This window comes from Centropristis striata, chromosome 1, assembly GCF_030273125.1.
Source record: "Centropristis striata isolate RG_2023a ecotype Rhode Island chromosome 1, C.striata_1.0, whole genome shotgun sequence".
Taxonomy (NCBI): Eukaryota; Metazoa; Chordata; class Actinopteri; order Perciformes; family Serranidae; genus Centropristis; species Centropristis striata.
In genome coordinates this window covers 14,030,300-14,057,775 of record NC_081517.1, presented here as the reverse complement: position 1 = coordinate 14,057,775, position 27,476 = coordinate 14,030,300, and the positions used below count along the sequence as shown (strand labels likewise).

At 39.4% G+C, this 27,476-nt stretch overlaps 2 protein-coding genes and 1 long non-coding RNA gene across 3 annotated transcripts in view; 1 reads left to right on the top strand and 2 right to left on the bottom strand.

Moving 5' to 3' along the window:
* Window positions 1-1,597: 1,597 nt before the first annotated feature.
* Window positions 1,598-19,551, bottom strand: zbtb45 (zinc finger and BTB domain containing 45). Its single transcript, XM_059332092.1, has 6 exons — window positions 19,441-19,551; window positions 15,566-16,874; window positions 15,058-15,192; window positions 10,488-10,628; window positions 7,630-7,903; window positions 1,598-5,906 (listed from the first exon to the last, which is right to left on the bottom strand). The coding sequence occupies exons 2-6, from the start codon at window positions 16,607-16,609 to the stop codon at window positions 5,494-5,496; spliced, it is 2,007 nt and encodes a 668-aa protein (XP_059188075.1). The 5' UTR covers window positions 16,610-16,874; window positions 19,441-19,551; the 3' UTR covers window positions 1,598-5,493.
* On the top strand, window positions 18,042-21,036 carry LOC131970667 (uncharacterized). The gene is made up of 4 exons (XR_009394200.1): window positions 18,042-18,946; window positions 19,474-19,525; window positions 20,167-20,280; window positions 20,536-21,036. It is a non-coding gene; the product is annotated as an uncharacterized LOC131970667 (long non-coding RNA).
* A 128-nt stretch (window positions 21,037-21,164) lies between these two features.
* The window catches only part of LOC131970646 (hexokinase-1-like), a 36,312-nt gene continuing 30,000 nt past the window's right edge, over window positions 21,165-27,476 (bottom strand). Inside the window, exons 14-18 of the mRNA XM_059332084.1 lie at window positions 27,051-27,150; window positions 25,897-26,080; window positions 25,619-25,774; window positions 24,209-24,442; window positions 21,165-22,329 (exon numbers count right to left, since the gene is read on the bottom strand). Of these exons, the coding sequence (XP_059188067.1) occupies window positions 22,176-22,329; window positions 24,209-24,442; window positions 25,619-25,774; window positions 25,897-26,080; window positions 27,051-27,150 (828 nt within the window). The 3' untranslated portion in view covers window positions 21,165-22,175. The remainder of the gene's footprint in view (window positions 22,330-24,208; window positions 24,443-25,618; window positions 25,775-25,896; window positions 26,081-27,050; window positions 27,151-27,476) is intronic.

Here is a 27,476-nt window from a genome sequence, read left to right as displayed (position 1 = left end):
GATTAGCTTCACACAGACGTCTTCTAACTGTCACAGCACTTCCAGGTAACTCCAGACTGTCTTTGATCATCCTGGAGCTGATCATTGGCTGAGCCTTTGCCATTCTGCTTATTCTTCCATCCATTTTGATGGTTGTCTTCCATTTTCTGCCACATGTCTCTGGTTTTGCTCTCCATTTTAAAGCATTAGAGATAATTTTAGCTGAACAGTCTATAATTGTTTGCACCTCTTTATAAGTTTTCCCTTCTCCAATCAACTTTTTAATCAAAGTACGCTGTTCTTCTGAACAATGTTTTAAATGACCCATTTTCCTCAGGCTTTCAAAGAGAAATGCATGTTCAACAAGTGCTGGCTTCATCCTTAAATAGAGGCCACCTGATTCACATATGTTTTTTCACAAAATTGATGACCTCACTGATTGAATGCCACACTGCTATTTTTTGGAACAAACCCCTTTCAACTAATTGCCAAATTACACAGCCTTAAGAGCTGCATATCACGAATGCTGGGTCTTGTTGGTTTTCCGAGAATCTACTGCACCTACTGGTACCTTGTTTGCCATGTAGCAATAAAAAATATACTAAAAACCTGGATTAATCTGGTTAGTCACATTGGACTGTTATTGTTTTGAACACTCCTGTAAGTCAAGATGTTCCTTTATAAGTCCCACAACGGGGACATTAATAATGTTTTCCATGACTGTATGTAGCACATGCTATCAAAAAAAATCAGTCTGTGCTATGGATGATTTACCATCTTAGGACCAGTGACACCATATGTTACGTCTTCTAGAGTGTAGCCTACAGATGAGGTGTTTGTAACTACATACGGATGCTAGAGATTTTTATGGATTGTGCTACAAAACTATCAACCTCTGTAGCACCAGTACCATGAGCAAAAAAGATAAAGTACAGCCCGTGATACATCCTTCCACTGCATATTGCAGTCATTTGACTAGAGCTTTTGCAAACGGTCAATTCATTTACATATTTCAATTCTACATTTAACATGTTAAATGGGATATTTTGGTCATTCACTAAATTTTTAAATGAGTGGGGTCGGGGATTCATGTTTGTTTTGTTCAATGAAATAATTAAAATTTGATAAAGTTCTACCTACAAATCTGTTTAAATGTTTATTTAATTATATTATTTTGCATGGATGTCAACAAAATGTTTATATGCATGTTTGGATATATGACGTTTAAATTACCCCTCAGTTTACAGTTAATTCCCATAATTTTCATGGAAAGTTTGCAATTTGGAATATTTCCAAAATTCCCCAGCTTAACATCCCATGGAAAGTTTCTGGAAATTTACCGGACATGTTCCACCCCTTTGCAACCCTATACAGCAGCAAAAATAGAAAGAAGTATCAATAAAATAACAAGAAATATTTGCAATAACATGCATATATATATATATATATATATATATATAACAATGAATGCAGAACTTTTACTTGTAGTGGGGTCATTTCACAATACAATACACCACAGACACACACAGACACAGACACACACACACACACACACACACACACACACACACACACACACACACACACACACACGAAGAATGAAATGGTGACGAGCAGCTGGCCTTGAGCCATAGAAGACTTTTTATTTGGAGAAAGAAATCTTTGAAATCACTCATTTTTAAAAGTCAATTAATTCATTGAGTACGACATCTAAGTTCTCAGAAAAAGTTAAAATCATGCCTTTAGTCTTTTTATACATAAAAGATGTGGTTTTACGATGACAAGTGATTTTTTTCATTTTTTATAAAATGACTGTTTTCTTCTTCTTCTTCTGACATATTTTAACCTCTGTTAAAGAAATATTAATGTAGAAAAACAATTATCAACTTCCCTCCCCAATAAAACAGAAAACAGGAAACAAAAATAAAAAGGCATAACACAGTACGTTACAATGCGCTGACATGGCTTCAAAGCACACATATTACAGTACTGTACAAGGGTCCGCCTCAGACAAAATGCACCAAAACCACTTCCACTGCTGAGGCTTGATCAAACCTCTGAAACAGCTCAACACTGCTTATTTACCAAACCCAGACCACAGCACGGTGTTGGCAACTGGCAAATGAGGTAAATATTTCCAAAAACAAAAAAAAAGCACCAAAGGTTTGGCGTTAAATTTCATATATATAGCTTATAACCAACAGTGAGTTGGATGAGTTCCAGTCCAGCTTCTCTTAAAAGTCTTTTTTTTATTATTTAAAAACTGTTTTTCATCCACTGGTGAAACAAATTAACTTGCAATGTTCAGAGGCCAACGCTGCCGGGCCTGCTCCGCGTAAATAAGCAGTTTCTCCACATTTCAATGGGACATTAAATGTCAATATTTATAGTGAAGTCCGGACAGAAAGGATTTGAATCTACGTCTTTGCCGGACTCACTCTGTTTAAAATGATTTAAAGTGATATCTTAAAAGTCAAATTATCTCATCACTCGCAAAGTTCTCAAGCTCAAAAATGTCCCACGTGTTTCGTGAGGTCCACTTATGAAAATCATGTCAATTAGAAGGCTCTTACAAAGCTTAAGTAAACTACTAAATATCATATAATGCTTCGACTGACAAACATTAAGGAAAATGAGCAAAAAGCGGGGACACAATAAGGTCTTTTAAAGATCACCTTTAAGGTGTAAAAAAGGGGAAAGAAAAACAATCTTAGGCCAAATACTTGAGGGGACAACAACACCTAGGTCTAAGTCATATGATGTGCAAACTCAATTGTGCATAGAGATCAAATTGTAATAAATATTAAAGTGATAATTAACATTATCACGAGTTTGACTTGGTCAAAACTTGAAGGGGTGATTGTACATTTTCATGATTAATTTAGTTTTACTAAAAGGTTAAAAAGGTTTTTTTTTTTTTAACAATAGTGCCGCAAGAAAAGCTTCTTCTTTTTTTAAGCAACAAACACTTTTACCCATTTATTATTAACCAGAGCCCCAAAAGACAAACACAACCAAACACTCATTAAAAATCCTGATAAAAATCATTGATTTGTCATAGTTATTCAACGTTTAACTTCCTCTGAATGGCTCTTTCACTTTAAAAGTTGTTTTTTTTTTTTATCGTTTTCTTGTTTTTTAAATGTTCTGCCTTATTTCTGCATCAAAGAATCACATGAGCAACAAATAACAAACTGAGCGTCATAGCGATGTACAGGAATTTTACATAGAAGTACTTTAGTAAGTTTTTTCAAAAAAGTAAACGGATCTATGGTAGCTTTAGTTTTCACTGTTTCTTCGTTTGATGTAGCTTAAAAGATGTGAAGCATAATGCCTGTCTTTGGACCACCGAGGTAATTGTAGGTGTGTGTGTGTGTGTGTAAAACATGCTGAAATGTTTCCCAAACATTTCAAAAGAGAAAATAGTGTCCCTCCGAGCCACGGGGGGCTCGTCCTGGTTCGAGGTATATGATCCTGGGGCCGACCAGTGGCGCCTGTGGAAAATGTTACAAAGCTGTCTGATGGATGATGGTGAATTTCATTCACACTGCTGTGCATCGCGCCTCCTCCTGCTCCTCCTCCTGCTCCTCCTCCTCCCCTTCCTGCTGTAGTCTCACTCTGCACGGACTACTTTCCTTCTTCATTGAATCATTCATCAACAACTCTCTTTGTCCTCGTGAATAGCTCCGGGCACCATTCACATTCAATTCAGTTAATTCAGGAAGTGCATTTTTTTCCTCTTTAATAATTAATGAAAAAAATAGGGGGGAAAAACTTGTAAAACAATGAGGTTAAGGTGCAAATTTAACTTTCTTTTACAAGAATCCGAAAGGAAATTATTTGTGAGATAAATTCATGCTTTTCTCAAAAACTTTAGGGTTTTAGTGTCACGTCCCTCGATCCGGGACACATTTCTGACGGGCTGAGGAGCGATAATGTCTGCCTCTTAAAGATCTTGCTGGCAGTGAGCAAAAAGGCCATAAAAACTGCCCCACTGCTGGCCTGTTTATCTACTCTGTCAAACAGCTGCATTTATTAGAACAAATGACATAAACAAAACTTACTGGGTGAAAAAATGGTCTGAAAATTATTGTATTTATTTTTTGATTTTTACCGTGATTATTTTCTGTATTATCTTTTAAAATATTTGTGCAATTAAAGTGCAGCTTTTTGGCTGAGACATAGACCACGTGAGTCGGCTTTCACTGCCGCTACTTCTTTAATTTAAATTAGGCGTTCTGGGCTTTTCTTGCCCAAGTTTCCACGGCCTGCAGCTGACCTGAACTTTACATTAAACTGTCTAGATTCGCCTCGAGTTCGGCTGAGTTTCAATTTTTTGTTCATTTTGATATCCGTTAATATGACCACTTCTAAAAACAAAACAGGGAATTCAGGGTTCATATTTAAGTGCTCTAAAATGTGTTTAACTAAATTTATCACCTTCAAAAGGTGTTGGGAAAATCTTTCTTTCATACTTTTACGGCTTCATTTATTACATAATGAGGCCATAATGTTTAAATCCACTTTTTACGCATTATTTTGACGTTCTTTTTAAAAGAGTGAATTTGCATGGGCATACAGTATGCTATAATGGTTAAAAAGTACCAGAAGTACGTAATAAGAACCATAACAAGCTGATAGTTCAGTTTTTCATCAGAACATGATAAGGACATTAACATTTACTTGGGTAAGAAAGCTTATATGACACGTTGATATTAAAACAGCTCTTCAATTTTAAGAGATATTCTGGGAATTTTGGTTGTTTTTGTCACAATTTTGCAAATCAATCGGTTATTTTTACTCTGATATTTTGAGACCTTGGGATAAACAACAACTTTGTTATTTTTGATTTTATGCACTTAAAGACATCAAATTAATTTTGAATTAAATGAATTGAGGGTGAATAAAACCCTGCAACTCCTCCCTCCCGCCCCACTCACTCTTCCTTCTCCTTATTTTACTGAACTTGCATCTCCGTATAACCCCTCCCTCCCTCCCTAACTCCCTCCCTCACCTCCACCTCCCCTGGTCCTCACCCACTCCCAAACCCGCTCTGTATTCCTAACCTCTTTGGTGCCTCTCTGGTGTCTTTGAAACAGGGTTCCTACACGTTCTTTATTTAAACGTCCAGGCTCATTTCCCACCCAAAATAAAAAACAAACTTTCTGGCTGGATTTTGGATGGCTGATCTTTAACGATCTCTAACTGAACGATCCGTCGTCACAGATGTCACAACACAGGAAACGACAGCAGGATTACATCTACTGGAGATGGGTTTTTTGAGTAGATTTTTTTTTACAAACTTTTTGAAGACTTTTGTGCAATTCCAAAACCTTTAAAATGTACATAATGTCCAGCCGTGTGTAGGAACCCTGATTGAAGGTGTCGTTAAGATAAAACAATGGGAACCTGTAAGCGCTGTTCCCTCTAGAACTAAAGATCAACAAGGCTGTTAGGACCAAATAAGGAATGGGCTCGCTAACCTCCCCCTCTCCCCCGTATCTCTCTCTCTCTTTAGGTGGAGGAAGCTCCATGGCTGGGCATGTTGGCCATGCTGCCGACCATGCCAGCCGCGCCAGCCATACCTGAGGGCCCTCCCAGAGCCGGAGGACTGTGCTTGGTAGGTGAGGTCATGTCGGCTCCACGCCCCTGGCCTTGGCCCTGGGGGGCGTGGTGGGCGTGCTGCAGGGCGTGGCGCTCCAGCAAGGTGCGGTGGGTGAAGGCCCGGTGGCACACGTTGCACTGGAAGGTGCGCTCGGCACGGTGGGTGCGCATGTGCACGTTGAGCGAGCTTTTCTGGGTGAAGCGCTTGCCGCACATGGAGCACTGGAAGGCCCTGACGCCAGTGTGCACCACCATGTGTTTGAGGAGGTAGTCACGCAGGGAGAAGGAGCGCCAGCAGATGGAGCACTGATGAGGTTTCTGACCTGCAGGCACAACACACAGACACACACACACAGACACACACACACAGACACACACACACACACACACACACACACACACACACACTTTTTGAGTTGGAATAAAAGTACATGTTTTCTACGTGGATTGTGGTAATTAAACAACTTTAAAAATTGGGAAAAAATGGAATTTATATCTAAACACTCAAGTTTTCTTTTGTTTTTTTTGGTTACCTTTGTCAATTCTGTATTTTATTAGCCTGGCTAACACCAGACTAATCTCAAATGAGATCTAGTCTGGCAACCAGCCATTCATTTCTCCGTAGAGGAGGTGTGGTTTACGATCCTCCAGAGCCGTTTATTGGGCGCTTAGAATGTCTATCAAAAGCGTCTGTAGGTAGCTCTTAGCCAATCGTATCAGTTATACCAGATGACGTATGTAGAGCAACAGAAATGGATGTTTGTTGTGTGTGTGTGTCTGAGAGAGTGTTGCTTGCTGCTTTGCTTCTCCAATTCTCGCTTTCTGCAAGATTATTTATTTTCACGCTTTATTCCCCCTCATGTCATTCAGCCACACACATCCACTGATTTTATGGGCAATAAACAAGCTGCTGCGGGTCTCTCGGCGGCTCCGCTGTCCCCCGGCTCGTAGCGAGATCACCGGCGTTACGGTAGCGGGGCTATTAGCCGCTAGCAGCGCTCATAGCCCCGCTAGCGGTGATCTCGCTACGAGCCGGTGGACAGCGGAGCCGTCGAGAGACCTTTCGCCTTTCAACTTTCGCTCTAAACTATTTAAAACACCATCTACTGCTAAAGAGAGTTTCGCGTCTGCAGCAGCCATGTTGGATCCGTAAGAAAACTACAAGCTTCCGTCTGCCGGGTAGTACGCGTCATCGTCTTGCCGTCCCTCCCCCCTCTGTGATTGGATCCCTAAAACAGGGCTAAGAAACGGCCCTGGTTGCCAGACTGGATGGAGGTTCAAAATTAAATTCGAGCACGCAAGGCAGTATGGGTATACCCCGGCTAGTATTTGATTGCACTTTTTGCACTTTTATGTGAAGCACTTTGGTGCGGCTCAGCCGTCTATAAATGCGCTATATAAATAAATTTGACTTTGACTTTGACAAGTGTCATGAATATTGAAAATAAACCATTTTCTCCACATATTGTACATATTGAAGTATTGTCATGTTTCCAGCCTCTCCTGTCCTCTCCTCTCTGCTCTGTGTAAACAGCCTCTCCTGTCCTCTCCTCTCTGCTCTGTGTAAACAGCCTCTCCTGTCCTCTCCTCTCTGCTCTGTGTAAACAGCTTCTCCTGTCCTCTCCTCTCTGCTCTGTGTAAACAGATTTTCAGTGAATATTTGTCTCATGACCGTTGGTCTCAGCAGAATCAATCATGTCTTCACAGTGTCTCCGAGGAGCAGAATTTAATGTTTTTAACATTAACCAGGATCTGGTTAGTGCAAACGCTTTATTTTAAATGACACATGGAGAATAAAGAGATTCTGACACAAATAAACATTTTAGGCTTCGTTTTGGTCACTTTTTATAACAGAAACTTTCATAACCTATGATCCGTTCAAGGAAAGTTCAAATTCAGACAATAATGCCTGTTTTTACAGTTACTTTCTACGTTAAACAATGTATTTTTGGCGATCTTATAAAGGAAACATACATTATAACAGATAACGAGGAGAGAAAACAAACAAACAGATAAGGAGGTGCAGCAGAAGGAGGCGTGTCCTACCGGAGTGGATGAACATGTGCTTGCTGTAGTTCTTCCTGGAACGTAAAGATTTGCCACAGTGCGTGCAGTCGAACGAGGTCTCAGATCCCTGGGAGGAGGGGGAGGGGCCCGCGGAGCAGGAGGAGGTGGAGGGAGGCGGGGCCGGGGTCATCGGGGCTGGGGGCGGGGCCTGCTGGCTGGGCTCGGTCCCCGCCATGCTGTCAATCCCACCCATGGGCCCGCCCACGTAGAACGGAGCGGGCTGCGACTGGCTCACTGGGTACTGGAAGAGGAGCTGAGGGCGCAAACAATGAACGGCGTTATTACAATCACAGTGAGAATCTGCTGAAGTATTTTAGCGTTTGATTATTTCCTTCTTTGTTATATTTCTGAGGTGGTAATGCTTGGAATATCTTTTATTGTGCTGTTTTGTTTTGTTAATTAGCTCTTTGAGAATATTGAAAATCCAAACTATAATCAGTTCACTCTGATGCAACTGATGCATTTTTAATCTGTCTTTGGACAAGTGATTTCCTATTTGCATTCTATATTCTAAGGATAGTTGAGAATATTTCACCAATCACAAAGAGAAAAAGCTTCATAGTTACAGAGAGCTTTCGAAATCTGCGTGAAAAGTGAACAGTATGTCTACAAACTCTTCCCATTATACTGTTTTTTTTTTTGTTATATATATATTTTTTTTCTTTAATTTAGGGGAATAAATACTTTTACTACTAATATATAAATACTAATTTAATTTAATATTTATTTATACAATTAATTTGCTATTACTACTGTTACTGTCTACATTTTTATTGTTGCTTGTCAAGTAGTCTTTTTATTTTTCTTTATATGTATATATATATATATAATTTTCTCTTGGTATCTGGGTTAGTTGGAATGCAAAATTATTATTATATTATTATTATTATTATTATTATATATTATTATTTTATAAAAGCAGATATAAGGACTCCAAATAAATATTGAATGAAAGTTAACTTTCCCTGAAATAAAAGTGCAAATCTAGAAAGATATTATGAAGATAATATATAAATCTAATATGACACTTTCACCCAAATTCTCCCCATGTACAGTTTGTGATCTGCAACATCTTTACCATTCCTCCTCTGAAATCTCTTTGTTTTCCCATTTTATTTTTAACATATTCTGTGGAATAAGATTGTTTTTCATCTCTTGCAAAAAGAACAATATTGCAGCTAAGTCTATGAAAAGATAATCATAATTATATAAACGATTTTCAGACTACATTTTAATTAATTCCTTTTTCATTCAAATCAAAAACCCAATATTCATAAAAACCAGTTTCAATTGTAATCAAACTATCTCTGACAAAAAGTAATTATAATTCACTTTGTGTTTACATGCAGCTCTCCACGTGGCCATGAGTTCGCTCTGCACATGCAAATCTTCATCATGATCAAAGTCAACACACCTGTCAATCACACCGCGCAGACAAACTGTCGATTCAAAGTCAAACTGCTGCCGCTGGTTGGTTTCCTGTCTCATTGTTCCGACTCGAGTGGGTTTATTCTTTAGTTTTACTGCTGCACTGCGTTAAATTTCGCTTTCTGTCAATCTCCTCCGCGTCACAGAAACCAGAAGAGATTCAGAAGCTGTCTGAGCTTTTAGAATTAAATCTCCACATCCTTGTTGTCTCAGATGCTGCCAGTCCAGAGGGTAAACCAGTCATATAACTATTTTATTCTTTCATTCATTCATTGATTCAAGGTTATTCTATCTGCATCCTCACACCTTTAGAGGTATAGAAACATGTCGGCACTCACAGCTTTTCTGGGTGCAGATAATCTGATTTTGACTGTATTTTATCGCCTGAAAGTTGTTTTATTTATTCATTTCCAGAATATTGTATACAGTTAAACGTACCAGTTTTTTTCAGTTTACAATAAATAATTCAGTACATTCTTTATGCAGCTGTTTCTGTTTATGACCTGTGCCACATCAATATTCTTTTTTTTGTTTTGCCTCTTACCCTTTTAGAAAGTAAGAAACTAAATGTATATTATGTTTACCTACTTACTTAAAGAAATATACATAGAAAAAATGGAAAAAAAAATACAATCATATATCTGAACTCCCTTATACATCCATTGCAAAAAAAATAAATAAATAAGATTTAATTAAAATGAATACATTTTAAATTAAATAAATGGTAAATAAGTAAATCAATAAAACAACTGATAATAGAAAGGGGGGAGGAAAGCTGTTTAGTTTTATTATGTGTGTGAAAAACATCCCCTCACAGCTCCTGTATCTGTAGCCAAGTTTTACATTAATAAATAGACAAAACAATTCTTGATTGAATTTAATTTTGTGGACACAAAATGCAGTTAAACTGTTAAATTGCAATATATTTTATTGTACTACTCACCATATTGCAAAATGCTTAAAATTGCAATAATATTGCAATTATATTGTATCGTGACTCAAGTATCAGGATACAATAACAACCGATTTCTTGAGCCCAACAGATTTACTTTTAATTCAATTGTAAGTTAAACGGCAGTTCTTATTTGACTAACCTTAAAGTATCAGTCATAACAGTACGCATTGCAAAAAAGATTATTCTTTAATGTTTGCTTCTACGTAGTAAAAGTAAAAAAAGTAAAAATTAAGGATTTATAAAATGTAATTTGTACAGACAACAGGCTATTTATGTACAATAGTGTGGAACTAGCAGAGAACATGGGGTTACAGTCTGTAACCCTCTGACTCCGCTACAGACTTTGTTGTCGCTCTGACAATCTTTAAACTCGACACCCAGCTTGTAAAAAAAGCATTTTGTAGTCGCAGAAAATCTTAAATGCACTCACAGCGAGCAACACAAGCACACTGACCTGGTTGTTGATGGACTGTGTGGTCGGAGGCGGAGTCAGAGGCTTGTTGACCCTTCCTCTGGGGTTGAAAGCCATGGCCTGAGGAGGCTCACTCTGGGGCCAGAAACTCTCCGAAAACACCCCCTGCTCATCGTAGAAATCCTGCAAGGACACACACACACAGACATCATTTTAGTTCCCAGCACACACTCAAATAAACCCTCATGTTCTGTCAATCTTTTCAGAAAACATTAAAGGCCCAGGGCCACTTCTGCCATTGACATACTTGCTGAAAGCTTACCTGCTCCATAGATCCTCTGTGCTCTTTTGGTGAATGTGTGCATAAAGAAACTAATCCTTAGCGACTTATGTTTAATACTCCACTGTGCCTCCTCTCATGTACAAATGCACATCCCTCAATATTTGCATTTAACAACCGATTTTTTTTCTTGCATGTAAAGGATTTTTCAATCCTTTACATGCATGAACCAGACCGACTCTCACGGTGCGGTCCGACCGGTCGAGCTACATTACTGTCAAAACAGCAGTGTGATCAAACATACAGCCTAATATATAGCCAAGGAGATAATCTCAGGAGGAATACGGGCATGGGTGGAGCTCGTCTTTTGCAAAGGAGACGGAAATCCCAACATGACTCAGACTTTGTTTGTTAGGCTGATGCAGTTTAACCCTCTGAACCCCAACAAGACAGGTTTTTTTTGTTGCTGTTATTACATTTGACTCACTTTTGTCAGTCCTGCAGCTCATGGCTAGAAGTGGGAACAACCCAAACATTTCTTTGTGTAGAATAACAAAGTTATAAAGACATAAATCAGAAAAAAGAAACAAATCAAGTTGAATTCCTCTGATAAATTTTTTTTTTTTTTAAATTGGAATTAAATTGAATCCATATATATGCAATATATGCAATTTTCCACGTGCCCAAAAGTGTTGGAATAATGGACATATCGTACATATTGAAGTATTGTCATGTTTCCACCCTCTCCTGTCCTCTCATCTCTGCTCTGTGTAAACAGCCTCTCCTGTCCTCTCTTCTCTGCTCTGTGTAAACAGCCTCTCCTGTCCTCTCCTCTCTGCTCTGTGTAAACAGCCTCTCCTGTCCTCTCCTCTCAGCTCTGTGCAAACAGCCTCTCCTGTCCTTTCCTCTCTGCTCTGTGTAAAAAGCCTCTCCTCTCTGCTCTGTGTAAAAAGCCTCTCCTCTCTGCTCTGTGTAAAAAGCCTCTCCTGTCCTCTCCTCTCTGCTCTGTGTAAACAGATTTTCAGTGAATATTTGTCACGTGACCGTTGGTCTCAGCAGAATCAATAATGTCTTCACAGTGTCTCTGAGGAGCATAATTTAATATTTTTAACAGGATCTGGTTAGTGCAAACGCTTTATCTTAAATGACACATGTAGAATAAAGAGATTCTGACACAAATATCAACATTTTAAGCTTCGTTTTGGTCACTTTTTCTAACCAAAAAAAAAAGATCTGTTCAAGGATTGTCGAAAAGTTAAAATTTCATAGATAATACCAGCTTTTACAGTTTCTTTCTACGTTAAACATTTTCATTTTTCACAGAAAACATACATTTTTGGGATTAGGAAGGTTAAGATTACAGAAATATCACAATTTTAATGGAAATCTTTTGTAACCTATGATCTGTTCCTAAGACCAGCGCAATTAGCGCTGATGGGATGGTGGGGTTCAGAGGGAGCAGCATATCTCATATACTGCAAATATAATTTGATATTGCACAAGTGATATGCATCATTACTTAGAACATTTCATGGAAATTCATTAGAAAAGCCACTCACAAAAACAACTAGAGTGAAATGTCTGTTTTTGGTTAATGGACTAATTAGATATCTAAACAAAATTAAGGCAGACTGATCGGAAGCTGCAACTACAAAAGCAGTTCTGCAACATTTCCACCTGCTATTATTATTATGTGAACTGTTTGTTGACAGGATGTTTGGACAATGACATCTGATCACCTTTGCATTTAGAAAACTGAAAAGATTTCTTGTGATCTATACTCTGCCTGCTTTGTGATTTGCATGTTTCACCTGATTTACGACATGCAAGCTGCAATTTGCAACATCAATAACATAATTTCCCCTTTTTCACTATTCAAACAAACTCCTTACTTGTAACTTCTGCATGAGCATGCAGTAATGTATCACTTGCAAATGTATCTGCAATTTGCAAGTGACCACCATTTGAAAAATAAGACAATATGGCCATGTTGTAACATTACTTCTACTGAAAGAAGGCAATCAGAGTAATGGGAGAAGTCTGCAGCACCGTCAGTAACATGGCTCTCATCTCGCATGATATAATGGTCTTTCAACAATCTCTCAAAGAGTTGCAGCTGTATGTTTTCTACAGATTATTTCCCTTTCTGAACACAAGGTCATCTGTAGAAATAAGATGTACATCTGAAGGTTTTTTTCTTAAAATGTGGTCCAACTCCTCCTTTACATCTATCTGAGATCCAATCACAGTGTGAACCGGAGCGGACGAGATCACATCACAGCGCCTCCTGTGAGCTTCTCCTTATCCAGACAAGATATCAGATTGGCTCGAAATGAAGTATTAAAAAGATTAGAGATAACGAGACATCCTCAGCTAAAGAAAAAGGTATGGGCAGGTATGGGCTTTTCTTTCTTTGTCTCACAGAATATTTCAACATAGCAACCAATCTCAGAAGCCACTGGCTTTCTGTTTCACGAGCCAAGACTTTTTCTGTTCGCTGATCATTGTTTAAATCCAATTTGCAACTTCATCATTACTTTTTGCAGGGGTCTAGATGCATATCACTATAACTATATAAACACCAACACATCCTGCCCGCGAGTTTGAAACGAATGTTTTCTGAAAAACATCGCCAAAAATACACCGCTCATCGTATAAAGAAACTGTAAAAACAGGCATATCATCATTTGAACTTCCCGACAGTCTTTGAATGGATCAAAAAGACGAAAGGGCTGGGCGATATATCGATATAAAAGATAAATCAATATATTTTTATATGTGATATGGAATTAGACCTTATCACATATATCGATATAATTCAATTTTTTTTCTTTCTTTATATATAAATGCTGCCATTACTAGAATTTGTCATATTTAGATTTTTTTTAATGTTCGTTATTCTTTTCTCATATAAATATATTTATTGCGGAAAAAGATTGTTATTTTATTTGATCGAATATTTTTAATTTCAGATTTTTTTTTATTTAAATGTGCACTTTATATATGTTCACTTAAATAAACAGTTTTAGGGCGTTCCCGGTGGCACACCTGTTAGAGCGCGTACCATAGAGGCATTGTCCTTGTAAGCGGGCGGCCCGGGTTCAAATCTGGAGCCCTTTCCCGCATGTCTTCCCCTCTGTCTCCCCCTTTACTGTGTCCTATCAATAAAGCCCAAAAATGGCCAAAAAATATCTTTAAAAAAAAAAAAGTTTCGATAAAAATACTTGTGACATCTCATATTTGACTTTGACTGAACATTTGCTCTCACTTTGCGATAAAAATATTGGGATATATATATTGAATATCGATATTCAGCCTAAATATATCGGGATATGACTTTTTGTCCATATCGCCCAGTCCTACTTGGGCGTAAAGTGGGTTAAAGATTGCATTTTGTCTAACATGTTCCGCCTTATTTGCTTTCCACAAGGAGATTTATTTATCTGCATTCAACCAAGACCAGTTCAAACTTGATTGGTTAATACAACTTGGACTAAAAAACACGAAAAACAATACCAAAATCTTGCAGATTCTGAACTCCCATGCAGATTTATCGAATCAGATTTAGAAAAAAATTAATGCATTAACAATCTTAAAGAATCATATTATGGAGTATAATGATAAAAATATGTGTAAAGTAAAAAAAAAAAATTTTTAAATCTTCAATGTATCACAACTGGTGAAACAACAGGTTTGTTTTTTTTGCACGTCACTCAGCTGTGCAGAGCAAATGTAACGCGCTAGCATAAACTGTTTTTAAATCACCTCTAACAAACACTTCACACCACATCATGCGAACTAAAGAGCAGAACTTAAAAAACTGCTCTTAGACAGAAGATTACATTATTCAAGCCGCTGCAGAGTAAATTGATGATCACATGCTTTGCTTTGCATAAAAAAAAACACAACTCTTTAACCTCCCAAATTGGGTGGATTATTCCATTTCAATCTCCAGTTACTCTGCAGCACTTTTGAGAAAACTGACAAGCAAAGCTGAATCCTTTTGACTGTGTGGCAGATGTTCCTTGTGTAGTCTGCAGGGTACAGCAGGCTGCGGCATAAATCCGCTTCACCATGTTTTTACCCCCCCCCCCACTTACTTCAGGAGTTGTGACAGAAATGCTGAGAATAAATTTTACACAATGAGGTAATTCTAAAAGTTTCCTTCTAAAGCAAAGTATTACCTTGAAATCAAGGCTCAACACTTAAATGTTGTCCTTCTGCAAGCAACACTTGAAAAAAGATATAATACATTAATATGGTTTTACATTTAGTTATTTCTTGCAGTTAATTGGCTCCCGTAGCTGCAGCTCAGCTCATAGTTAAACCCACCTGTCCAAAGCCTGCCATGGATTCCTGGGAGCCCTCCTGCTGTCCGTCTCTGCTCCCGTCCTCCAAGGCGTAGACAGTCCCATCTGGGTCCTGAACCCCTTCATCTTTCACCACCACTCCTTCTCCTCCCAGCACCTAGAGAGAAAAGACAACAACACCAATTTCAGTTTGAAGCAGTAAAGAAATTCCGGTTACAGCAGCAGAAGCAGAAGCTGAAAACGCTGCAGATAAGTCTGTACGGTGAATTGACCCCGGCTACAGCAGGCACTAATACGCTTAATGACCTACAGTGAATATGCAGAAGTCCATAGAACATCAGCAAGGCAATTACTGCGGAAGTTAAGGCGAGAGCTTCTCTTCAATTGTGCAAAGTGCAGAAACATCTCAGCGATATACGCCAATGCAGTGTGAGAAGAGGGAAAAGCAGAAAAAGAAAGAAAAGCAAACCGTTGCAGCTCTGCATGCCTGAAAGCTGTAACCATGGCAACCCTTCCCCTTATCCCCCTACCTGGAGTCTTAGCGGCTGCCTCTGCTTGCGGCTGTGGCTCGCCCCCCTGTCTCTGTCTCCGTCTCTTCCCCGCTCCCGCCCGTCCAAGTCCTCCTCCTCGCTGTATCTGTCCATCCCCACCAGGTCATCAGAGAGGTCGGTTGTGTTGCCGCGGAGGCTGTCCCTGCCGATGCTGTCCACGCTGCCCACGCCGGAGCTGCAGCCCGCCGAGAGGTTCCCTGTGCTACTAGTGCTGGCTCCGTTGGCCGTCTGGGCCAGCAGGTCTCGGAGCTTGTACCTGACGTCCTGAGTGCAGCTGGGGCTCTGCTTCATGAGGATTGAGCCGGCACCGGAGCCTAGTCCGTCACCGCCGCACATGGAGCCGGGGCCCATGTCGCCCAGTGCCATCAGACTCACGGTGTTGGCCTGCTCCATTGGGCCCGGGCCGCTCTCGCTGACACTGACGCTGGCGCCCCCCAGCCCCCCGCCCATATTATTACCCCCGCATTCAGCCATGAAGTTGGGGAAGTTTGCGTAACCTCCACCCCCACTCGCTCCAACCGAGCAGCTTCCACTGCCTCCGCTCTCTCTCCCTTTCCCCCCGCCACGCTCCTCTTGCTTAGGGAGAACTCCTCCGAGCATCCCTCCTCCTGCCGCTGCCGCTGCCGCCGCCGTGGCCGCCGCCTTCCTCTGAGAGATGATCTGGGTGCACTCGTCGATGACCGTCTTGATCTGCAGGATGCTGGCGGCGGTGAGGATGCAGAGGGCCTGCGACTGCAGCACCACCAGTGAGCCGCTGTACATGAAATCCACAAGCTGCTTCACGGTTTCGGCGGGCACCAGCGGCGGCACGGAGATCTCGGAGTGACCCAGCAGCAGCTTGTCCTGGAAGAAGGGGCTGCCGGCCGCCAGGACGCAGGCGTGGGCACGCAGAGAGGCGTCATGTATCCGCACGGTCACGTCACAGAAGAGGCCCTCGCGCCGCTGCGTGCGCAGGGCTTCCAGCACCGACTGGCTGGAGTTATGCAGGTGGATGTAGTGCACGGTCTCGGTGCCGGACACCATGGCGGGAGGGGGCGAGTCGCTGGGGATTGGGTGGGAGTGGGGGTGGGGGAGGGGGGGTAGGTGTCTGGGGTTTTGCGTCAGCTTGAGGGATAAGGAGGACAGGGAGGGAAACGGGTACAGTGCATGGGCCACCGTGGGTCCGCGTCCCCTCAAACAGTCATGAGTCTGATGGAAGCCTGCTGCTCTGCGGTGGATCAATGTGAGGAGCTGCCTTTGTTTTTTCCTGAGAGGAACGTCAACCCGTTTCACTGTCTCTGTTAAAGCCCTGTTGGAACAAAATCATATTACGAGAAGGATTAAACACTAAGCAGAAACAATCGTTGAATCGACAGTTCGTCTGACTTCGACTTAGCCTCCGGGGGTGAGGGCCAACATTTCTGGGGATATCTGGATAACAGATATCCGGGCCAAGACTTCCTTTTCTGTGCAGCAGTCATTGTTTACAGACTGATTAGCAACTTCGCATTTGAGAGATGACGTAACCTCTTATTACATTAAAAATGTCAGCAACACTTTGGCCAACATGATGTTTGACAAACAGCAAGACCTGGGCGCCTAAAACATAATTTCTGCTAAGTTGTTTTATTCATGAGGATATTTTAAGATTTTTTTTACATTCTTGTGGGATTATTCTGAAGAATTGAAAGCTAATTGCTCTCTGAAAGGGTGTGCTTGCATTATAATCCTATTAAATTGTCATTATATAGTAAAATGGCATCAATTGGTCAATCATTTCTGGGACAATATGAGGTACAAAATGAGGTATCGTGACTGGCCAGTTTCTATGACCGGATATGCTTCTTCTGTATTTTGGCTGACACGCTCAGCCTCTTTTGTTTTTCACAGAGATTGTTTATCTTCATAAAACCAAAGCCCGCCGTAACATGATCAGTCAGTATGACTCAAACTAAAATCAGACGAAGCATGAGAGACGAGCACGCTTCCACAACACCAATTCTTCAAGTTCTTGGTAAATCAATCAACATAACAAAAAATCACCAACAATTTTGATAGTTTATTGATAATTTCATTCATTTATGAAGCAAAAAATACCAAAAATGTCTTGATTTGCACTTCTCAAATATATTTGCTTTTCTTTGCTTTGAATGACTAAATTGAACATCTACAACTTTTGGACTGCTGGTCACACTAAAAAGAAAATGGTGATGCACATTTTTTTAAACATTACACATACTATTAAATTACTCAATCCAATAAATAGAGAACCTGATATTTGAGGCTATTTGCATACATTCTTTACACTGATTTGTGCCCTTAGGTAAATCAATCAGCATTAATAAAAAGTAACGAGCATTTTTTGATAGTTGATTAAGTCACGTAAGCAAAAAAATACCAAGAATTCCCTGATTCTTGCTTCTCAAATATGAATATATTTGCTTTATTTGCTTTGAATAGCTGTAAATTGAACATCTATAAGTTTTGGACTGCTGGTTACAATCAAATAATTACAAAACCTGATATTTGAGGTGATTTGCATGCACTGATTTGAGCCCTTAGGTAAATCAATCAACATAACAAAAAAATCACAAGCCTATTTTAATAGTTGATTAATCATCTAAGTAATTTATGCTGTTCTAAGTCCAGCTTCTCAAATATGATTTTTTTTCCTTTTCTTTGCTTTGAATGGCTGTAAATTGAACATAATTCCCAACATTATATATCCTGTAAAATTTATCAATTAATGTAAATAAATACAAAACCTGATATCTGAGGCAATTTGCACACAGTGTTTACACGGATTTGAGCCCTTGGGTAAATCAATCATCATTAAAAAATAATAATCACCAACAATTATTGATAGTTGAATGATCCTTTAAGTCATTTATGCAGCAAAAATACCCAATTCCAGCTTTTCAAATATAAATAATTTTATTTTCTTTACTTTGACTGACTGTAAATTGAACATCTGTGAGTTTTGGACAGCTGGTCACACCAAAAACTCGCATTTTCCAACACTGTTTATCCTGTAAAATGAATCAGTTAATCTAAATAAATACAAAACCTGATATTTGAGGCTGTTTACACACATTTCTTCACACTGATGTGTGTCACTTTGCAGCCCATGTCATGCAGCTGTGGCTGAAGGTGACAGAGGTGACAACAAGAGGATGTTAATTAATGGTCCATAGAGTCGCGTGCATGAGGTGGGAACACCTGTTTTGGACAAATGACAGCACGTGCCGTGCGCGAGTCCCAATAGCTCGTCGGGTCAGTTTTATTTGGCTATTTCTGCTCGGCGGGTGGCCGGTTACCGCAACACCAAAAGACACATTTTCTGACTGTTGTTTGTGCCAAAAGAGACGCACGAATAGTGAGGTAATGGCATCGTGACAATTAAAACACGAACGTGTTAAAAATGTGTCAGTAAACAAGCTGCTAACCAGCCGAGGTTAGCTCCAGTTAGCAACAAGCGACCAGGTTAACGGTGCCGAGCTAACGTTAGCTAGCTGTTAGCTGTTGACATTAGCCGCTTAGCTGCCGCACGAAAATCTGCACGAAATGTACAGATTTCTACATGCAAACCGAGCCTCGTCGCCGATTAAAACCACAACGTGAATTGTTAAATACCAAATGGAAACTGGCAACGTGCCTAGCATAACATAAAATCAGCTTTGGGAGCTCGCCCCCCACGCTCCGATACAATGCTAACCTAGCTCGATTACTAGCTCGCTAGCGCAAATTGCACAACTAGTTAAGTTAGCATGCCAGCTAACGGGCTACCACCCCTTTTTTCTCCACACAGCGCATTAATGTAAACACTCAGGTAGCTGACCCGTGTCATTGCATATTGTTTAATCGTGACTACATACCTGCAGTGTGCAGTGACAGCTCGGCTCTTTTAGTTTCAGGCAGATGGATGCAGCAGGAAGCCCTCAGTATAACGCACCCAACCTGGTGAGAGCTGGAAACAAACACACACAAACACACACTCTCAGACTCACGCATACATACACAGACAGGCACACACACACAAAAAGAAAGGGGGATGTGGAGTTTCTGCTGCCAGCTAAACCAGCCACAAATTTGCATACAGTGATTCTTAACAATTACGGGCTCACACACCCTTTTTAAAAAAAAAAAAGTAGGACAAATTCCTGCACACAAGACCACAATAACACACAGCTATCAGACATGAAATGCCCACAAATGCATGCAAACACACCTGTGCACACCCACACACATGCACACACTGCAGGAAACATACTGTAACAATAGGATGATACAAACAAACACATTGTTTAATCTTTACATTCAATTAAAATGATTTCCATGGGGGAGTTGGTTCATGGCAGCAGACATTCATTAGAAAAAAATATATTAAATGCATTGTATTGAATAGGTACAGTAATGCAACAAAGACAAATATTCACCATAATGAAACCATTGTTAGCAGATTTATAGGTTGGCAGGTGTTCAAATGTTCAGCTTGCACACGCAGCACGCAGAGTGTGAATGTGTGTGTGTGTGTGTGTGTATGTGTGTGTTTAAGGGCTAAAATAGCATTTGTACAGTGAGTTGTCCTCCCTGTGCTGCAGCTCTGTTCCGGGTGGATAAACTTCAGTGACAGTGGCAGCAGGTCTGATGAACTCGGCAGTCAGCGAGCGGTGAGATTCCTGGATAAGCTTGTACTTCAAGGACACAGACTTGAAGTGGGTATGATGCAAGAACAGAGATGAGAAATGTTTGAGACGTAAATTTAAATTAACTTAGTTACAGCTCCTTTCCTGGATATTTTCAATTAATTGTAGAACATTTCTAAATAGAAGCGTAATATGCGTCTTGATTGGCGTCTTTTTTTCAGCCTTTTTCTAATCTCTAAAGAGTCATTATATAGTCATAATAATCTCCAAAAAATGTGGCTAATAGTTAAAGATAAAATGTATTTTTTTTCTCTTCACCTGCAGCTGATGAAAAACAACAAAACAGGATGAAAATAACGCTTTTGCAAACATTTCGTGGACATTTTTCGACAAATGGTGACATCTAGAAGATTTATTTTGTCGTGAAGCTTGACTGTAGATCAAATAAATTTGACTGTATGCTGATTTGCACCCATGATATTAATTTTATCTTATTTTAAAAGAGATAATAACATGTATTTATGAAAAGCTCCACTTATAGTATTCTTTAAAATGTAATAAGATCTCATTTCTTAAGAAGAGGAGTTCCATGAGCAACAATTAGCTGAAAATTGTTTTTTATTACCAAAAAATATTTCTGTCTTAACTCCTCCTCAACCTTAAACGCAGTCAGCTTTATTTGAGAGCTATCGCGTTCACCAACGGCTCAAGTGAGCTTTATTCTGAGCCAATTTTTCTTCTCCTTTTATCCAATAAGTGCCCCACATTTTCTGTACTTGACATGTGTCTGCCCGTCATTGAGTTCCCATCTAGTATTACAGGTTTAGGCATGCCTCTGCGGCTGCTTGATAGTTTTTAAGAAAGAGACACCAGGATTTACTCCACAACAAAATATAATTTAATGAGTTCACGTTTCACTGTGGCGGTCACAAATCGCTATTGATGTAAAAAAAAAAAAAAAAGAAGAAGAAAGGCAGAAAGAAAGAAACAGAGATAAAAGATAATGATCCAGTACTCTCCTTTGTCTTAATGTAAGGCATGCAGTCTGCACAGAGCTTTGGACATTGAAAGCTACAGGTCGTTACAGTAGGACACACTGACACTCAGCCACAAATACACACAAAAGCGCTCGTAGTATCCACTCTTTTCTTGGGGCCCAATAAACATTTATTCTTTGCACATACATATGAGTAGAAGTGGGATTCATATCACAACACCAAAAATATAGTAGTTCACAAATAGCAACAGGATACGCTAACACTTTCACTTTCTACCCTCTCAGCTTTGGGGGGGAATAAATGGTGCGGTGGTGCTGCTGGAATACTTTTAACATGTGAGTTTACACTGATAGTTACACAAAAAAGGTTGTTAGTAGCCAAGCACGTCGTGTGAGCACGTAAATGAGGGTGATTTTTGAGCAGCCGTGACTCTTGCATTCAACCCTTTGCAGCGAGCCCTTTTGGAAACTGGTTTTCTGAACCAGTGGAGCCAGCGAGAAGGACGTCCTTCATTTGGAAGTTACACACTGAAATGCTGCGGTTGTAACTCTCATATAAAAAAGTGCCAACATTTTCTTGTGTCTATGGTGCAAAATCCTAATGACCTCTGGGATTCAAAGTGGCCTCAGCTATATAAATACAGTCATATATTTGCCTCCATATAAAAATAAAATTAGCAATACACAAATATTGCACGTCTACGGAGTTAAGATTTATCTTATCACTGACAAGCTATTGAGAGAAAATGTACAAACATGGAAATAATAAACCCTATGCAGTATAAATAAATATTTAATTCCCTATCCATGCAGCATGACTCTCTGGCAGTGGGAGGGGAGGGGAGGGGGGGCCAGGTGGGGTAGAGGTGGAGTCACGGCTGCCAAGAAGGAGATGGAGTGGGGCTGTGCGGTGGGTGGAGGTTGGGGTGGAGCGGCAGGTTGTTCAGGGCCGACAGCTCAGGGCTCCTCAGTGCTGCTGCTGCGCCTCCAGCTCTCTCTGGCGGCAGCCCACGGCGGTGATGAGGGCAGCCCCCTTGCCGCTGCCGTCCTCGGATAGCAGGAAGTTGACGTCACATTTCGGGGCCAGCTCCTTCACTGTCTGCTGAAAGATCCGAGAGAAGCTGCGGGGAGAGGAGAGCGACAGGAAGCTGTGGTCAGGAGGCAGCTTGCTACTGAACTTTAAGAAATGAGAGATGCTTTCCAGTACGAGCAACAAAAACAGCTCGCAAAACAAGTTTTACACTGAGGATGAGTAGCAAGGGAAGCCCAACATCCTGATTTAAGAGCCCCAAAACCCTCCAACACCTACAGGTGCATCTCAATAAATTAGAATATCATAGAAAAGTTTATTTATGTCAGTAATTCAATTTGAAAAGTGAAGAAAACATCAACAATTTATAGATCCATTACATGGACTTCTCCATCATATTCTAATTTATTGAGATGCACCTGTAATAGAATATGATGTAAAAGTCAATTTCCAGTAGTTCAAGTCAAACAGCCCCAACCAAGTATTGAGTCATATAGATGGACAAACTTTTCAGAGGCCAACATTTCCATATTAAACATTTTTAAATGGTCTTTTGTAATATTCACATTTTTTGGAGACATTAATTTTAGGTCTTCATTAAATGTAAGCCATAATCATTATAATTAGAAGAAATGAAATATATTAAGACATAAAATGTTTCATTCTGTGTGTAATGGATCTATAAACTGTGTTATTTCCACTTTTTGAACTGAGTTACTGACATAAATAAACTTTTCTAAGATATTCTAATTTTTAGAGATGCACCTGTACACCTGGGTACAGGTTTGCAGCGGCATTTATTAAGTGCTTAAAAGTTACAATTCTGATTTATTTAATGGTGCACAGACTGATTTAGTGAATGCAACTTAAAGTGCACACTCGGACTGCCACATCAAGTAGAGAGAATTCTTTCTAACTAAATCAAACTTTTAAGCACTATCTTATTTTTACAGCCTATGTAATGCTCTTTTTTTCTGGTGAAATAATTAATAATATGATATCTTTTTATTCTTAAAGGTGCATAAATCTCTTGTGGTGGGCCCAACTCGAATGTAGAGCCTCATGAAGAAAACCAGTAAAAGGAAACTATTACAACAATGCACTATTCAAATTTAAAGTGATTAAAATTATTATTATTATATTTTTTATATATTAATATATTATATACAGGGGGCTGCAAAAGTGGGTATACAGTACGGAGTATGACCAGTATTATAATAGTGGTGCTAAGATGTGAGAACAGTTTGAACATTTGAGAGATTAATATGTTTGTTTTTGATATGTTTGTACATTTTGCTTTTCATTACTGTATACATACTTCTGCAGCACTCTGCATTATTTATTTTTTATGTATTAATCAATTTTTTAAGTCAAGTTTACGAAAATTAATTTGAAATAAGTGCATCATTTTTCCAAAGTCAATTAATAGTAATAATATTCTAAATATTGACCTAAATGATCATGATTATGATTTTCATCATAATTGAGCGGCAAGTCAATATTTAAAAAATAAAAAAATTACTCAGCTACCTTTAGACTGTGTTAGAAAGGTTTGAAATCATTGCTTGGTCTGTCAAACAGTACAAAAATCCCCAAAAAAGAGAAAATCTGCAAATCTTAATATTGTTAATATATTAATGAGCTAGACTCAGCAGAGTTGCTTGATCAATTTATAAATTATTTGTTAACAAACTAAAACAAATTAATGTACTAATTGCTTCACCTCTAGTTTTCTCCTCTAAAGTCGTTTTTGATATTCTTATGAAGGGCTTTCAACAGTGAACTTTTCTTTGAATGAGTTTTTAGAGTCCCCCTTTGTGCAGGCTGACATAGTTTTTGTAGATACAAGACAATAAAAAAGATACTTCTGCAGCCTGATGAAAACCGATATGTGCTGTAATGTTTGAGAATGAATGAAGCCCTTTCCTCCCCAAACACGCCTCCCATTATGTCCTCCTCCCGTGTCTTACTGTGGGTGCAGCTTGTAGAGCGTGCCGTCCACGCCCACGGTGATGTCCAGGTGGTCCAGTCCTCTGTTCTCACGGATCTTGTCCACCACTGCAGCCATCCCGGCTCCGCAGATCTGCGCGGCGCGGCGGGACACCGTTCCACACACCTCCTTGACGATGATACTGTCATCACAGGTGCTGTCGAGCCCCAGCTGCTGCAGGATCGCCCTGACCTGCAGCAGCGCCAGACGATCACTGTGGAGCGGGACGGGGCGGGGCGGGAGAGAGAGAGAGAGCGTGTCAGAGGTCAGCCAACAGCAGGAGAGTCACCGGATACCTCACAGCTGTTCCCAGAGGCTAAGGTAGGCTTAAACAGTGTATAAACTCCAGTTTTCACATTGTGTCCCCCTCCTCCTCTCGTACCTGAGTATGTTGTATCCAGAGATGTTACTTTGTGAACAATGCTGCTTAAGCACGTGCCTTTATGTGCTTATCCTCTTGACTGCTGTTTTTATATATTTAGCCATAAAGTTTGATCAGGAGTATTTTTACTTTGTAATGGAGTTGTGCACTTGTGTCCACCACTGGATTTCAGCGCTACTTTCTGCCATTAAAACATGTTAGAAAACATTTTAATTGCTTGAAAAATAGTTTGTAACAAAAAGAATTTGCTTCTCTGCTAAACTAATACCATTTTTATCTTTAAGTGGCCCAAGTTAATTTACCCTTACCTCAGAACCCCACCTCTGAAACATATATTTTCTTTTTTTAAAATCGCCCAAAAAAACCCCACTGTTTATTATAGAAAGAAACTGTAAAAACATTATTGTCAAAATTTGAACTTTACAACTGTTCTTAAACAGATCACTGGTTATGAAAGTTTCCATTAAAAAATTACCCAAAACGAAGCTCAAAATGTTGATATTTGTGTCAGAATCTCTTTATTCTCCATGTGTCATTTCAAAAAAATAGTTCAATATGTTGAGACTTAATTTATTTTCCTATATATATATATATATATATATATATATATATATATATATATATAGGAAAATAAATTAATATATATATATATATCTTGTGGGCACTTGAAAGGGTGTTGTTTATATAAATTCCAATTGTTATGATTTAATTCCAATGTTTTTTAAAAATTTATCAGAGAAATTCAACTTGCGTTTTTCCTTTTTTTAAAAAAATGATTTCTGTCATTCGAACTGTTATTCTGCACAAAGACATGTTTGAGTTGTTCCCACTTCTAGCCATGGTTGTGCTGATTCCATTGTGCTGCAGGACTTATAGGTTTTATATATATTTTATATTTTGCAGTGAAATAAAAGGACACAGTGAATCAAATGTAAAAAGAGCCAAAAAAGCCCTCAAACAGCTTGTTTGTTTGTCTTCAGATGCAGTGATACAAGTTAACTCACTCACCTCTCTATCTGTGACAGGAACTTTGTCTCAAAGATGCCCCTGGTCTTCAGCGTCTCTGAGATTTGTCCCCGGAAGAGGAAGCCGCGCCTCGTCAGATCAATCAAAATCTGCCTGACGATCTCTCCGAGGTACATACCGCTGCACATCTTCTCATATCTGACACGATGGACAAACAGACAAGTCTATGTTAGCAGGAAAACAATACCTTCTTTGGTTTGGTTTATATGAATCAGCAACAAATACACTGAAATATAGTTTAATACTGGAGGCGTGCTCACCTTTGTTTGCCTTCGTTGAGCGAGTTTTCGTCCACCGCCTGGTCGTACTTCGTCCTGATGTCGTCCAGGCAGCCGTTGTCTCCGAACGCCCCCCACTCCATATTGACACACATGCGTCCCTCGCTGCCCTCCACGATTTCGATGTTCTTTGCCTCCTCCATGTAGCAGGCGTTACTGCCGGTCCCTGAGAGGACACACAACCACAGCATGTCAACCTCAAAAACATGCACAAAAATTCATGCAATTCAAACATGCAAATTCAAGACTTTTCAAACTGAAGGTCTCTCAATCAAAACCATTAATAAAAGACAGAGTTTGGTGACGTCATTAAATCACATGTGCTCATGGAGGTCTTCACCATCAGCTTCTTCTGGTCAAAAATGCTTCAGTATTCATTGTTCAGGAGGTTTTTAGCAGGGATCATTATCTGCAGAGGTTTTTCTCCTCTCCAGAACAAACAAATCAGCTGATTAAAACTAGTAAAACCACTGAATAAAGCAAGTTGCATCTAATATTTAATTACCTTGTTTCTCTGATAACTTCTAGATCCTGATATCTGATGACAAAAGTCGGTCATCCGGTGAAAATATATAGTTAAAAACTACCAAGATCTTATTTGTATAGTAAAACCTAACCCTGATGCATGTGCAAAAGCATGTTTTTTTGCTTCCTATAATTTCCTGATGACCTTGGGCACCCACAACTCAGGGCTGTTTGATCTCAGGGGGCCAAAAATCACTTTTTGCGGACAATGTCAAGGTACTATAATTACATAATTAGTCATACAAGTATGAAATTTGGCAGGGAGTATCCTGAAACAAACATGAAAGTAACAAAACAATAATAACACAGGGGCCTTTTGTGTGTCTTTTATGGAAATATCACCCACAACATGTGATCCCACAACATCAAAAATTATTATTTTCCAGCACTTTATGGTGAATATCACTGCCTCACTTGTATATAGAAGCTCAAAAGCTTTAATTTGAGCCCAACATGACCTTTCTATGTTAAAAATCACTCTTTCTGCGGCCTAAATACAGATTCTCTGACTTTTTAAAAATTGTTCATGTGGAAGGGTTAGAAATAAACCTTTAAAACTTCTCACAGCAGCTTTCTAGATTAAAATCTCCTTTTTTACTGTTTTCACTCACCTGCGATCAGCCCCACCTCACAGGAGGGCTCCTCGTATGCACAAGTCATCATCGTCCCCACCGTGTCGTTCACTATGGCCACCACATCGAGCTCAAACTCCTGCAGAAACAAACAACATGAAAATGAAATCACGATAGAAGGATGATGTTCTGTTACTGTTACATAATCTCAAATCTCACAATTCAAGATTCATGCTCAGTGTTACAATATAATAAATCTAAAAACACAGTTCAAATCATGTTAATTTTAAATTATTTGAATGACGAAAAACCAAAACTAACTAAATTACGTTAATGTACTGTAAAATAAATAAATAAATAAATCTAACGTAACAACAATAATTAACCATAAGTAATTTTATAGATAAGTTATTTAAAAATACAGATAATATACAGTAAATATCTGTATTAAAATGTGTGTGTATA

What these genes read in the sequence shown, in the direction of transcription:
- zbtb45 (XM_059332092.1), bottom strand. Translation starts at nt 16,609, where the DNA reads ATGGTGTCCGGCACCGAGACCGTGCACTACATCCACCTGCATAACTCC. An exon ending in GGCAGCCGCTAAGACTCCAG is followed by an intron (nt 15,193 to 15,565) that starts GTAGGGGGATAA and finishes TTTTCTCTCTAG; the next exon opens with GTGCTGGGAGGAGAAGGAGT. An exon ending in CCATGGCAGGCTTTGGACAG is followed by an intron (nt 10,629 to 15,057) that starts GTGGGTTTAACT and finishes GTGTCCTTGCAG; the next exon opens with GATTTCTACGATGAGCAGGG.